We start from the raw sequence: 15176 nt of genomic DNA on the forward strand, positions 1-15176 counted from the left end.
CGGACTGTGCGAGAATACGCTAGCAGACGGCATTGTCGATACTATGGTCTCGATGTGGCCTTCAAGATCTTCCTTTACACAATACTTTGTTAAATACAATCCTGTTCTGTTATAATGAAAGAACCATGTCCGTAAAAAACCCTTAATAACACGGACCGCCTCAAAAGCAACGAATATGAGAGCAGCCGGTCTGCTAGAAAAGGTCGCAGTGGCGACACCTGGTGGCGTCAACGGAAAGAGGCACGCGCGCCCCTTTCCGGTCGTGTCACTAGGACATTATTCTAGTACACTATAACTGCGGCGAAGCCGGCCATGTGTACCGCCGATGCCCATACCGCGACCTGGGATTGCGAGGCTTCGCCGTCAACGCACAGCGCCCGAGGGAAGGTGAACGACCTCGTGACATCGCCGACTACCTCGCCGCTACTCAGTGGAGCACTCGACGACCATCGCGTTCGCCATCACCAGGCCGCTACCTGTCGCCGCAGCGCCGACCATACACTGGCCCAGCCCGGGGCCGGTCAGCGAGCCCATATCCGGAAAACTAAAAGCAGCAACCGATGGAGGTGCGGTTGCTGTTCGTCGAACTGACGAAGATCCTCCGCCGCCGACGAAGACGACGAAGAAACGATCTCAACGACATAACAACGACACGCCGCCGTCCCGACGAAGTCAGGAAGGCAAGACTACACCGACGAACGACGACTTGACGACGCGACGTTCCAACTTCAGTTCAACACGAGGCAGCCGTGATCCGACGCCACGACCTAACCGCAACGCCAGACAAAGAACCACCGACCTCGACGTGCTTCTCGACGGCCACGCAGTCACTGCCTTAGTCGACACAGGGGCCGATTATACTCCGTAATGAGTGGACACATTGCCGCCCAGTTGAAGAAGGTTAAGACTGCACGGGAGGGCCCCCAAATTCGGACCGCTGGAGGACACCTCATTACGCCGACTGGAATCTGCACGGCAAGAATTACCATTCATGACCGGACTTATCCTGCCACCTTCGTTATCCTCCAACAGTGTTCACGAGACGTCATTCTCGGCATGGACTTCCTGAATCAACATGGCGCAGTCATCGACCTGAAGTCGAAATCGATAACGCTGTCACAAGATCAAGCGATACCGCCGGAGAGCTGTCGTAGTGACCACGCCTTTAGTGTGCTCGAAGATCAAGTGAGCATCCCGCCGCGTTCCAACATTATTATTTCCGTCGGCACTGAAACACCCGCTGACGTAGAAGGCGTCATCGAGGGCGACCAACATCTACTGCTCGACCGTGAAATTTGCGTCGCAAGAGGGATCGCTCGACTCCACGGAGGGCAAGTGGAAGTTATGCTAACCAACTTCAGCCAAGAGTTCAAGCACATCAACAAGGGCACTACAATCGCATACATCAAGGAAATTGTGGAAACCAGCAATGCCTTTTTCCTCTCGGATTCAGCCGCATCTACCCCGATGAGCATTATCCCCGAACCAGACTTCGACGTGAATCCAAGTCTTCCTATGAGTAAGCAGCAACAGATCAGAAGTCTTCTCAGACGATACAAAGACTGCTTTTCGACGTCATCGAGGATTCGACAAACACCAGTTGCAAAGCATCGCATAATAACCGAAGAGAGCGCTCGACCACTCCGCCAGAGCCCTTACCGAGTTTCGACGCGAGAACGTGAAGCTATTAGGCAACAAGTCGACGAAATGCTGCGCGACATCATCCAGCCGTCGAAAAGCCCGTGGGCCTCTCCTGTAGTCCTGGTAAAGAAAAAGGACGGAACCCTACGCTTCTGCGTCGATTATCGTCGACTGAACAAGATCACGAAGAAGGATGTGTACCCCCTTCCACGGATAGACGACGCATTGGATCGGCTCTGCAACGCTAAATACTTCTCGTCGATGGACCTCAAGTCTGGCTACTGGCAAATAGAAGTCGACGAGAGAGATCGCGAAAAGACTGCCTTCATCACGCCAGACGGCCTCTACGAGTTCAAGGTCATGCCATTCGGACTATGCTCGGCGCCTGCAACATTTCAGCGCGTCATGGACACGGTGTTAGCCGGACTGAAGTGGCAGACGTGCCTTGTTTACCTGGATGACGTCGTTGTCTTCGCCGGAAATTTCGACGATCACCTTAGGCGGCTTGCGACAGTGTTAGAAGCCATCAAATCATCAGGGCTCACTCTGAAGCCGGAAAAGTGCCGTTTCGCTTACGATGAGCTTTTGTTCCTAGGCCACGTGATCAGCAAATCAGGAGTACGCCCCGACCCACAGAAGACAGCTGCCATCGCAAAGTTCCCGCAGCCAACCGACAAGAAGGCAGTGCGCAGATTCCTTGGCATGTGTGCCTACTATAGGCGCTTTGTCAAGGACTTTTCACGCATCGCGGAGCCGCTAACACATCTAACCAAATGTGATGTCGCGCTCAAGTGGGAAACGCCTCAGGCCAAGGCATTTCAAGAACTCAAACGACGCATGCAGTCGCCGCCGGTACTTGCACACTTCGACGAGGCCGCCGATACCGAAATCCACACTGACGCCAGTAGCCTAGGCCTCGGTGCCGTCCTAGTCCAGAAGAAAGAACTTGAAAGGGTGATATCGTATGCTAGCCGGTCGCTGTCAAAAGCGGAAAGCAACTATTCTACGACTGAAAAGGAATGCCTCGCCATCATTTGGGCTACAGCTAAATTCCGCCCTTACCTCTATGGCAGGCCATTCAAAGTCGTCAGTGACCATCACGCACTGTGTTGGCTAGCTAACTTAAAGGACCCTTGAGGACGGCTGGCGCGGTGGAGCCTCAGACTACAAGAATATGACGTCACGGTAATATACAAGTCCGGAAGAAAACACTCCGACGCCGACTGCTTATCGCGCGCCCCCATCGATCCCCCGCCGCAAGACGACGAGGACGACGACGCCTTCCTTGGGATAATAAGCGCGGAAGACTTCACTAAACAGCAGCGAGCAGGTCCGGAGCTAAAAGGCCTCGTCGAGTAGCCGGAAGGAAACACTGACGTTGTCCCTAAGGCATTTAAGCACGGGTTGTCTTCGTTCACGCTACAAAACAACCTGCTCGTGACGAACTTCTCACCAGTCCGCGCCAGCTAGCTTCTTGTTGTACCGTCAGCGCTGCGTCAAGAAGTACTGCACGCCCTACATGACTATCCAACCGCTGGGCACCTCGGATTCTCCCGAACGCTGTCGAGGATACAGGAAAGGTATTACTGGCAGCGTCTGACCGCCGACGTCGCACGTTATGTCAAGACATGCCGAGACTGTCATCGAAGCAAGACACCACCGACAAGGCCGGCAGGAATACTACAGCCGATCTTACCTCCTTGCCTACTATTTCAGCAGATCGGGATTGATTTGTTGGGACCGTTTCCTACGTCAACATCCGGAAATGAGTGGAACATCGTGGCGACGGACTATCTCACTCTCTCCGCTGAAACTAAAGCTCTACCGAGAGGAAGCGCAGCCGAAGTGGCGAAATTTTTCGTGGAGAACATCCTGCTGCGACATGGTGCCCCAGAAGTCCTCATCACCGACAGAGGAACGGCTTTTACAGCAGAGCTCACCCAAGCCATTCTGCAGTACAGCCAGACAAGCCACAGGAGGACAACTGCCTACCATCCGCAGACGAATGGTCTCACGGAGCGCCTGAACAAGACCCTCGCCGACATGCTAGCAATGTACGTCGACGTCGAACACAAGACGTGGGACGCGGTCCTGCCGTACGTAACCTTTGCGTACAACACGGCGGTGCAAGAAACAATACAGATCACGCCGTTTAAGCTGGTTTACGGCAGGAACCCGACGACGACGCTTGACGCCATGCTGCCGCACGTAACTGACGAAGAGAATGTTGACGTCGCTAGCTATCTCCAGCGCGCCGAAGAAGCCCGACAGCTCGCCCGCCTGCGAATCAAGAGCCAGCAGGCGACCGACAGCCGACACTACAACCTCCGACGACGCTTCGTCGAGTACCAACCTGGCGACCGTGTTTGGGTCTGGACCCCGATACGCCGACGAGGACTCAGTGAGAAACTACTCCGACGCTATTTCGGACCCTACAAGGTCATCCGACGTATTGGCGCTCTGGACTATGAGGTCGTGCCAGACGGCATTTCGCATTCACAGCGGCGCCGCGCACGATCTGAAGTAGTCCACGTGGTGCGCCTTAAACCCTTTTACGGACGCTGACAAACTTCGCCATTTTTGTTGTTTTCTTTGCTACGAGTGCTTTTGTTTATTACCTTCGTTCGTTTGCAGCATCGGGTCGATGCTTTTTAAGAGGGGGGTATTGACACGTGTACTTATCTTTATCGGGCGACCACGTTTCGCCGCTTAACAAATGTAATCGCACAGCGAGGGACGCGCCTGCATGTATCCGACGTTTCTGGAAAGTTATCGATGCTTCTAGCCGGCTGTCTGTTGTCGCCGAACCTTGTGTTATCTGATTCCATCGCGTAACGCGAATGGTGTAGAACATTGTTGAAGGCACGCGGGTCCGAACGATTAGTCTGGAACATTCGACGACTGCTCTATAAAAGCCGACGCGCTTGACCCGCTGATCAGATTTCCGACGATCGCCGACCGTGTTCGCCGCTATCGTTGTGCTATAAGTGTAGCCTGTTTTGTGGGCACAGGTTCGCCCAATAAAAGCTAGTTTTGTATTCCACCGTACTGCTTCTTTCTTCACCGTGCACTACCACGTGACAATATGACAGGTAATAAAAGATTATTTTTTGGTATGGTTTGGGGGCGGGTAATCACATTTTGTCAGGCAGACGATTGCTATAACACTTCTCTTACAGTTTCAGATATGCTATCAAACATGTAGCGCTTCGGTCCGATGTGCAGGGTTTTGTAGTGCAGATTAAATGGGGCAGATTGCTTTCTGGCAAAGGCAATGAGGTGGCTGAGAGCAATTCGAACTGCACGAGAAAAATCTTCGCCAATACTATAATTGATACCTTTTAGTTTCCGGGCACTCGACAGGACAGTTTCTTTTGTTTTGAAAAATGTGGATTTTGTTATTATTGGCCGGGGTTTGTCATTCGAATGATGTCTGAGACAATTGGCGCGCTCTATCTCTTTCGCATCGATGTGTATATCTAAATGCCCATGGCAATGTCTTATGATAAGTTGTTCTGATTGTGCGTATGGTTTAGGTGTAGTTTCAGGGAGTCCGTAGAATACCAAGTTGTTCTGTCGCGTTCGGTTTTCGGCATCATCAAAACGTGCCTCTAGTTTTGAAATTAAGCAAGTAGCTTTAGTTGCATCGGCGCTGAGAACTTCTGTATCTGTTTTAAGTGTTACAAAGCTTTCGTAATGGCTCTCAAATTCGGCCATATGTTTGCCGAGGTCAGATACATCTCTGTCTGTTGCTAATAACTGAGATTTTAGATCTTGAACTTCAGAAATAAGCTTGGACTGGCCAGTAGATATCTTCTTTAGCTCAGCGAGGATAGCTGCAGTATCCGGACCAGGGTTAGTTTCTATATCACCGGAGAGTAGGAGTAGCAGCAAAAAAAAAACGACATGAAAACAATCAGCAACAACAGCGTTAAGGCACTGTCAGCTTGGCAGCTGTACTAAGAAGTAGTTATTGGACTGATTTACGCGTTGTAATAATTTTGAATTATGCACTCCTCTTTTTCTCTATTACATTTCCAGTGCTTCGAAACTGAGCTTGCAAAACAGTGCTTCAATGTGTATTTGCCACTCTCTGCATTATTTAGGTGCTTTACTCATCATGCATTCGTACTTTCTATTACATTTTTTCCTGAGCTTTTTCTACTCCTTCGCCAATCTGTTCTGTTTTCTTTTTTTTTTTGTACGTACCTTTCCCCTCCTGCCTGGGCCTTATAGGGCCTGCAGTATTCCTAAATAAATAAAAATAAATAAATAAAGTAATCCTTTATTCACACCACACCAGCCTTCCCATCACATGGAGATGATCTCGTGCGCCTTGGTTTCCAACAGCTTCTCCATAGAGGCAACATCTGCGTTCCATGCATCCAGTTGCTTCTTCATGCCTGCAATCTGTGAACCATCCACAATATCACCTACACAAGGTAACACACTGCATGTATCCACTGCAGGACATCCAAGCAAACTTTAGCCAAGGTTTAAAAATATGCCACCAAATGCATGTTGTGCATGTATGGAGCGAGTCACACTATTTCTTGTATTCTGTTTAATTGCAGAAATACTCAGCCAACTAAGCAAGTACAGTGAAACCTCATTAAACCGTAGTTGGCCGGAGCTCGGAAAAAGTATGTACTAAGTGGTAGTACTGCTTAACCGAGATAGCATGAGATCGCCCACTTACCTGTCAAAAACGGAACTCAGGGAGAGTGCAATAAAAGTGCAAAAACATGTAGTATTTATTCACTTCGTACGACAAAAGTCTCCTATTTTCGTTTGATGCTGCGGTGACCTAGCAGCGACGACAGCAGCCTCAAACTTACTGAAGCTGCAAGCCAGCTTTTCAGCCAGACCCCTCGTCTGGGCAAACACTTGCATTCATTTCTCGTTAGCGTTGCATATTCTCCATGCACGGGTGCAGTAGCGCCCATGCACGGCGAATGTAGCGCCCACGCACGAGTGTAGTAGCGAAAAAAAAGAAAAGAAAAAGGAACTGGAAAAGGCTGTGGAACCAAACATGGGTGACTTTTCATGAAGTGTGCCGAAGGGGTTGTCTACGAGATCCCCCTTTCGTGCGGTCGGTCCTATATAGGTCAGACCGGGCATTGTATTAACGAGCGTGTCAGGGAGCATGAAAGAAATGTTGAGCAAATGAAAGAGGGCCCAAATATGCCTAAGCACATTGGGACCTGTCCCTCACGCTTTTGTGAACCACATTTTTCAGATGTGCGAATTCTTGCCTGAAGTAATGATACTAGGGCAAGGGAACTGGTTGAAGCCTATCACATAGGCAAGAAAGGCAGCTTGTGCGTTAGCGAAACTTCAATATCATTATATAAGGCTGAGATGAGGTTTCTTGAGCACTGTGTGTCATAAATGTTTGATTAGATGCGTGAATGAAAGTTTGCTCTGTGCGCATGTGTTGACTGACGGTATATATGTGCCTGTGTTCTGGGGATAAAACATTTGCGAATGGCGCCCTGACCCATTCTCTTCTCTTGTGTGTGTTCGTTTATTTGACGTCTTTATATTTTATAATGAACAGCTACCAACTAGCCCAACAAGAATTGCCATCCCCTTATTTTGATTTTTTCATGCAATTTGGTAATAACAATGATCGGTTATAACAATGAAATTCTTGTGGCACTTGAATATTGTTGAATAAGTGGGTTCGACTGTTTTTGCGGAGCTGCCAGCTGCGCTGCGAGCTTGGCCAAGCAGCGGTTTGCTGTTCGCCATCGGTAGCCATGCACTGCAGCAGAGCTCGACTTGTTTTGAGAGTGATGAACAGCACTAAACAAATCTTTGGTTTAATAAACTTCATGTTACATAACATTTTAAATCCATGCCTTCTGCATTCTTCTTTTTTCATGCAAGAAAATTTTGTCATTTTGCAAGAAAATTTCAGTGCCGTTCCAAGGTGGTGCTGTTCCCTCCCTCCAAAACTTTGACGGTAATTTCGACTGGCTTGAGGAGAGGTGCTTGTTCGGAATTTTACGGTAGTTTGTTTTCCCAATATGTTTATTTCTACCTGTTGCATTCAATTTAACGTACTTTATACTTTAGCTCTGTACTTTATTCATTACGAAACTTTGTACCTTTGTTTGGCTATGTTCTATATTTGTTCCCCTTTAACAACCAATAACTCGTGTTATTATGTTTGTGTGTTGTTAATGTAACGCATACATACGTCAATAACCCCCTCTTAAAAAGCATCGGGTTGATGCTTTTAAAGAGGGGGTATTGACACGTGTACTTGTTTATCGGGTGACCGCTTGTGACCGCCTAACAAATGTTATCGCACAGCGCATGACGCGCCTGCATATATAGAAAGTGTCTAGAATGTTATCGATGGTTCCATCTGATGTCTGTCATCGAACCTTGTGTAATCTGATTGCATGTATGCGCGACGCAAATAGTGTAGCCCATTGTAGAAGACACATGGGTCCCAGTGATTACTCTAGAACATTCGACGGCTAGTCTATAAAAGCCGATGCGCTTGACCCGCTGATCAGGTTTTGACGATTGCTGAGTGTGTTCGCCGCTATCGTTCTTCTGAGTGTAACGTGCTTCTGAGGGCACAAGTTCGCCCAGTAAAACACTAGTTTCATTAATCACAGTTTTCACAGAATCAGACTCACGTTAATCACAGAATGATAGGTAGCGATGTCAAGACTCTCTTCGTCAGTGACGTGCGGCAGCATGGCATCGAGCGTCGTCGTCGGGTTCCTGCCGTAAACCAGCTTAAACAGTGTGATCTCTGTAGTTTCTTGCGCCGCCATATTGTAAGCGAAGGTTACATTCGGCAGAACGGCATCCCAGGTCTTGTGTTCGACGTCGACATACATTGCTAGCATGTCGGCAAGGGTCTTATTCAGGCACTCCGCAAGACCATTCGTCTGTAGGTGGTAGGCAGTTATCGTCCTGTGGCTTGTCTGACTGTACTGCAATATGGCTTGAGTGAGCTCCGCTGTACGCATTGGAACGCATTGGAGCGCATTGCGTTCCTCTGTCGGTGATCAGAACTACTTGGGCGCCATGTCGCAGCTGGATGTTCTCGACAAAGAATTTCGCCACTTCGGCTGTGCTACTTTTCAGCAGAGCTTTTGTTTCAGCTAAGTGGGTGAGGTAGTCCGTCGCCACTACGATACACTTATTTCCGGTTGTTCATCTCGGAAAGGGTCCCAACAAATCCATCCCAATCTGCTAAAAAAGTTGGCAAGGTGGCTTGATTGGCTGTAGTAATTCCGTTGGCCTTGTCTGTGGTGTCTTGCATCACTGACAGTCTCGGCATGTCTTGACGTAACGGGCGACGACAGCGGTAAGGCGCGGCCAGTAACATCCTTCCTGTATCCTCGATAGCATCTGGGAGAATCCGGGGTGCCCAGCAGTCGGATCATCATGTAGGGCGTGCAGTACTTCTGGATGCAGGCCTGGCGGAACAAGAAGGTAGTTGGTGTAGACTAGTGAGTGCTTCTTTACGAGTAGGTTGTTTCAAAGTGAGAACGAAGACAGTCTGCTTAAATGCCTTAAGGACAACATCAGTGTGCCCTTCCAAATACCCGACGAGGTTTTTCAGTTCCGGGTCTGCTCCTTGCTGTTCAGCGAAGTCTTCCGCACTTAATATTCCAAGGAAGGCATCGTCACTCTCGTTATCTTGTGGCGACGAGTAAATGGGGGCGCTGGATTGGCAATTGGCATCAGAGTGTTTTCGTCCGGACTTGTAGGTTACAATGATAGCATATTCTTGCAGTCCTAGGCTCCACTGCGCCAGCCGTCCTGAAGGGTCCTTTAATTTCGCTAGCCAACACAAGGCGTAATGGTCGCTGATGACATTGAACGGCCTGCCATCTAGGTCAGGGCGAAATTTCGCTGTAGCCCAAACGATGGCAAGGCATTCCTTTTTGGTTGCAGAATAATTGCGTTCCGCTTTTGACAACGACTGGCTAGCATAAGCTATCATGCATTTAAGTTCATCTTTTCTCAGCAATAGGACGGCACCGAGGCCAAGGCTATTGGCGTCAGTGTGGATTTCAGTATCGGCATCCTCGTCAAAGTGCGCAAGTACCGGCGGCGACTGCAGGCATCGTTTGAGTTCTTGAAATGCGTGGGCCTGCAACACACAGTAGGCACACATGCCAAGGAATCTATGCATTGCCTTTTTGTCGATGGGCTGTGGGAACATTGTGATGGCAGCTGTCTTCTGCGGGTTGGCGCATACTCCAGATTTGCTGATGACGTGGCCTAGGAACAGAAGCTCATCGTAAGCGAAGCGGCACTTTTCCGGCTTTAGAGTGAGCCCTGATGACTTGATGGCCTCTAATACCGTCGCAAGCCGCCTAAAGTGATCGTCGAAATTTCCAGCGAAGGGAACGACGTCATGCAAGTAGACAAGACATGTCTGCTAGTTCAATCCTGCTAACACCGTGTCCATGACACGCTGAAACGCTGCAGGCGCCGAGCACAGTCAGAATGACATGACCTTGAACTCATAGAGGCCGTCTCGCGTGATGAAGGCGGTCTTTCGCGATCACTCTCATTGACTTCTATTTGCCAGTAGTCAGACTTGAAGTCAATCGACAAGAAGTATTTAGCATTGCAGAGCTGATCTAATGCGTCATCTATTCGTGGAAGGGGCTATACATCCTTTTTCATGATCTTGTTCAGTCGACGATAATCGAGGCAGAAATGAAGGGTTCCGTCCTTTGTCTTCACCAAGACTACAGGAGATGCCCACGGGCTTTTAGACGGCTGGATGGTGTCGTGGCACCGCATTTCGTCGACTTGTTGTTTAATAGCTTCCTGTTCTTGCGTCAAAACTCAGTAAAGGCTCTTGCGGAGTGGTCGAGCGCACTTTTTGATTATTATGCAATGCTTTGCAACTGGTGTTTGCCAAATCCTCAATGACATCGAAAAGCAGTCTTTCTATCGTCAGACAAGACCTCTGAGCTGCTGCTGCTTACTACTCACAGGGATACTTTGTTTATGTTGAAATCTGGCTCGGAAACTATGGGCATCGGGGTAGATGTGGCAGAATCCCAAACGACAAACGGACTTCTGGCATCTACAATTTCCTCGATGTACGTGATCGTCGTGCCCTTGTTGACCTACTTAAACTCTTGGCTGAAGTTGGTCAGTATCACTTTCACTTTTCCTCCATGCAGTCGAGCTATTCCTTTTGCGACGCAAATTTCACGATCAAGCAGTAGACGTTGATCACCCTCAATGACGCCTTCTGCACCTGTGGGGGTTTCGGTGCCGATGGAAATAACAATGCAGGAGCGAGGTGGGATGCTCACTTGCTCTCCGACGGTATCACTTCATCTTTTGACAGTGTTATCGACTTCGACTTCAGGTTGATGACTGCGCCATGTTGGTTCAGGAAGTCCATGCCAAGAATGACGTCTCGTCAACACTGTTGGAGGATAATGAAGGTGGCAGGGTAAGTCTGGTTGTGAACGTTAATTCTTGCTGTGCAGATTCCGGTCAGCATTATGAGGTGTCCTCCAGCTGTCCGAATTTGAGGGCCTTCCCATGCAGTCTTAACTTTCTTCAGCTGAGTGGCAATGGGTCCACTCATGACAGAGTAATTGGCTCCTGTGTCTACTAAGGCGGTGACTGCATGGCCATTGAGAAACACGTCGAGGTCGGTGGTTCTTTGTCTTACGTTACAATTAGGTCTTGGCGTCGGATCACAGCTGCGTCACGTTGAGCTGTGGCTGGTACGTGGCGTCGTCAGGTCATCTTTGATCAGCGCATTCTTTGCTTCCAGACTTTGTCTGCACTGTGGTGGGTTGTTATGTCGTCGAGCTAGTCTCTTTGGCATCTTCGTCGGCAATGGAGGATCTTCGTCAGTTCAACGAACAGCAACTGCACCTCCATCGGTTGCTGCTTTTAGTTTTCCAGATATGGGCTGACGGACTGGCCCCAGGCTGGGCCAGTGTATGGACGGCACTGCGGCGACAGGTAGAGGCCTGGTGACGGCGAACGGAATGGTCGTCGAGAGTTCCACTGAGTGGCGGCTAGGTAATCGGCGATGTCACATAAGCACTCCCCAAGCTGTGGACAGGCGCGTTGACGGCGAACCCTCCCAGTCCCAAGTCATGGTATGGGCATGGTACACATGGCTGGCTTCTGCACAGTAATAGCAAAGCGGGCAGTGGTCGGGGGCACGCCAAATATTTATCTTCCTTGCGTAGCTGCACTGGGCGACAAGTGGGTGTGCTGGTGGCTGCGATGGACGACGGAATTGTGGTGTTACAGGAGAGGGACCTTGACGGCATGCGACGGCAGCGTAAGTCCGCTTCTGGCTGCGGCTGCGGTAATTGTAGTTGCACCTCAGGAACCCCAAGTGATCGCTGAACCTTTTCTTTTACGATGTCGGCAATCGAAGCCACTTGAGGCTGCGACGGAAGCAAGACTTTGTGCAGTTCTTCGCACACAATGGCCCTGATGGTCTCTTAAAGGTCGTCAGAACCCAGACCTTGGATGGCGCACTGTGGCGCGAGCATTTGTCGGTCGTACTGCCAAGTGCGCATTTCCAGAGATTTCTCGGTCGTCGATGCCTCTGTACAAAACTCAGCTACGGTTCTGGGCAGGTTGTGAATCAGTCTGGCCTAAAGTTCTTGCTTAACGCCCCGCATCAGGAAACGGACTTTTCTCTCCTCCGACATTTCCAGGTTGGCGTGTCGGAAAAGATGGGCCATCTGCTCCGTGAAGATAGCTACGGTCTCATTGGGAATCTGTGCTCGGGTTTCTAGTGTTGCTTGGGCGCACTCTTTACGCACGACGCTTGTGAATGTTTGCAGGAAGCCACTTCGGAACAGGTCCCACATCGTTGTGGTGGCTTCTCGATTCTCTAACCACGTTCTGGCGGCGTCTTCCAATGCGAAATAGACATGTCGCAGCTTGTCGTCGCTGTTCCAGCTGTTAAACATAGCAACCCTCTCATACTTCTCCAGCCAGCTTTCCTGGTCCTCGTCTGCAGAACCACGGAACGTTGCTGGCTTCCTGGGCTGCTGCATGACTATTGGGGATGCTGTGGCTGCCATTGGGGGGCTGCCTTGGCCACGATCTTCTTGGTTGTCTCTGGTAGAAGTCCGTGTTCCTGGGGCAGCTGCTGTAGCCGGCAGCTTGCTCGATGTTCTGGGATGACGTTGGTGTTGTCTTCGCGACCCGGGCTTGGATCACACAGCCTGTCAGGGGCATCTGGTAAATGAACATAAAGCACTTCCACCAGATGTAACGTGGTAGTGGCGTACAGTAGAACCCCGCTGTTACGTTCCTCGCTGCTGCGTTTTCCCGGCTGTTACGTCGTTTTCGTCCGGTCCCGGCATAGCTCCCATAGGATCCAATGTATTGGGTACCCCGCTGTTACGTTGTAGCTGTGAAAACGTTCCCGCATGTTACGTCGCGACCTGGCACCCCGAACCCGGCCGGGCAACGCGCGCCAACCGCCATTTTGACGAGTCTTGGCCAGGCTTGGCTACGGAATTGGCTACAAGACCATGGCCTCTGAGATTACACCTTTGCACGCGCGTAGATAATCTCAGAGGCCATAAAAAGCCGCACGCGAGTTGGAGAGATTGCCACTAGATGGCCACTGCCTCGTCAGCCGAAGCGAGTAAAACCCGCGGGCCCGCAGCAATCCAGTCTTTCTTGTTTGTGCGGTTCAACCCATCCGAGTTGTCCGTGTCCTCCCGTCAACAGCTACGCTGCCTACGCTTCGTCAGGCCTCGCTAATCCAGTCTTTCTTGTTTGTGCGGTTCAACCCATCCGAGTCGTCCGTGTCCTCCCGTCAACACCTACGCTGCCTACGCCTCGTCGGGCCTCGCTAACACCGCGACCGATTTGTCGTCCTTTGATGGCGTCGCGCAAGCGCAAGGCGCTTTCCCTCGAGGAAAAGCTGGATGTTCTCAACGCAGTCGACAGGCAGCCAGCGCGGAAAAGAGTCGACATCGCCAAGGATCTTGGTCTGCCACCCTCGACGCTTAACAGCATCGTTTCGAAGCGTGCCGAGATACAAGGGAATGCCGCGCTCTTCGGCCCGAAAGCTAAGCAGGCTCGTGGTGCCAAATATGGAACCCTCGACGAGTCGCTTCTTACTTGGTTTAAACAAGCCCGCACTGCCGGTGTGAACTTCAACGGCAGCATTTTGCGCGAGAAGGCAATGGAAATAGCCGACCGACTGGGCATCAGTGACTTTGCGGCGTCAAATGGCTGGATCGACCGTTTCCGAAAGAGGCACGGCATCGCGTATAAGACGGTATCCGGGGAAGCAGCAAGTGTAAACTTAGAAACAGTCGACGATTGGAAGGCCACACTATCTGCCATAATTGAGGGGTATGAGCCTCGTGACATATACAATGCCGACGAAACGGGTCTTTTCTTTCGGGTGCAGCCATCCAAGTCGTTAAGCCTGAAGGGCCAAGCATGCCACGGAGGCAAATGCAGCAAAGAAAGATTGACGGTGCTCCTTTGCTGCAACATGGATGGCTCGGACAAGCTGAAGCCATGGGTAATCGGAAAATACCCAAACCCACGGTGCTTAAAGAACATTCGCCTGCTGCCATGTCACTGTAGAAGCAACACTCGTGCATGGATGACGGGTTCTTTGTTCGAAGAATTTCTTCGTTACTTCGACAATAAGATGGGCTCCCAGTGCAGGAGTGTTGTCCTTTTTCTGGACAATTGTGCTGCCCACCCGAAAGACCCGTCGTTTCTTCGGAACGTTAAGCTTGTTTTTTTTCCTCCAAGCACTACAAGCCACTTGCAGCCGTTGGATACCGGCGTCATAAAGAACTTAAAGCACTCGTACAGGAAGTCCATCGTAAAGCGCTGTCTGGCGCGTATTGATCGCGGACAGCAGCCTACGATCATTTCAATACTGGACGCTATGCACTACGTCGCTTCAGCGTGGACTGCAGTGAGCGCGTCAACTGCACAGCACTGCTTCGCGCGGTGTGGCTTTCGCATGGACGGCGGAGAGGAAACTGCCACGGAAGCTGAAGAGACGGAAGCAGCCTCTGATGATCAAGAGCTGAGTGAAGCTTTGAATGCGCTGGGTGCCACGGGAGTCACGTATGACGACTACGTCGCCGTGGATGCTGCTGTCGTGACATCCGAGTGTCGAAGTATCGCAGAGATCGTTGCAGACTCGGTCGCGAGTGAAGCCTCAGACTGTGGTGACGACGAGGAGCACGAGCCGCATGATTCCGGGGAGTTGGCGGACCCGAGCTTTGCAGAAGCCGTCGCGGCTCTGGGCCTCCTTCGCAGGTACGTCGCACCTCAAAGCGACGCTGAGAGCAATGCGGCTTTCCAGGCCATCGAGAAACGCGTCGTGTTTTCCAGCGAGCGGAAAAAACGGCAATCGACCATTCTCGATTTTTTTAAGACCTAAGCTCACTTGATGTCGAAATAAATGGTTTCAAGGCAAAGCTGCACTGTTTTCATTAATTTTCGGACCTTTCCTCACTGTTGCGTTTTCCCGGCTGTTACGTTTTTTTTTCGCGGTCCGGTGA

The 15176-nt window shown here is 50.5% G+C and overlaps 1 protein-coding gene across 1 annotated transcript in view; it reads right to left on the bottom strand.

The window, feature by feature from the left end:
- Window positions 1–5910: 5910 nt before the first annotated feature.
- Window positions 5911–15176, bottom strand: part of LOC142567663 (26S proteasome non-ATPase regulatory subunit 13-like) — a 296627-nt gene continuing 287361 nt past the window's right edge. Inside the window, exon 12 of the mRNA XM_075677845.1 lies at window positions 5911–6051. Coding sequence (XP_075533960.1) covers window positions 5953–6051 — 99 coding nt within the window. The 3' untranslated portion in view covers window positions 5911–5952. The remainder of the gene's footprint in view (window positions 6052–15176) is intronic.

Source organism: Dermacentor variabilis, unplaced genomic scaffold (assembly GCF_050947875.1).
Source record: "Dermacentor variabilis isolate Ectoservices unplaced genomic scaffold, ASM5094787v1 scaffold_14, whole genome shotgun sequence".
Taxonomy (NCBI): Eukaryota; Metazoa; Arthropoda; class Arachnida; order Ixodida; family Ixodidae; genus Dermacentor; species Dermacentor variabilis.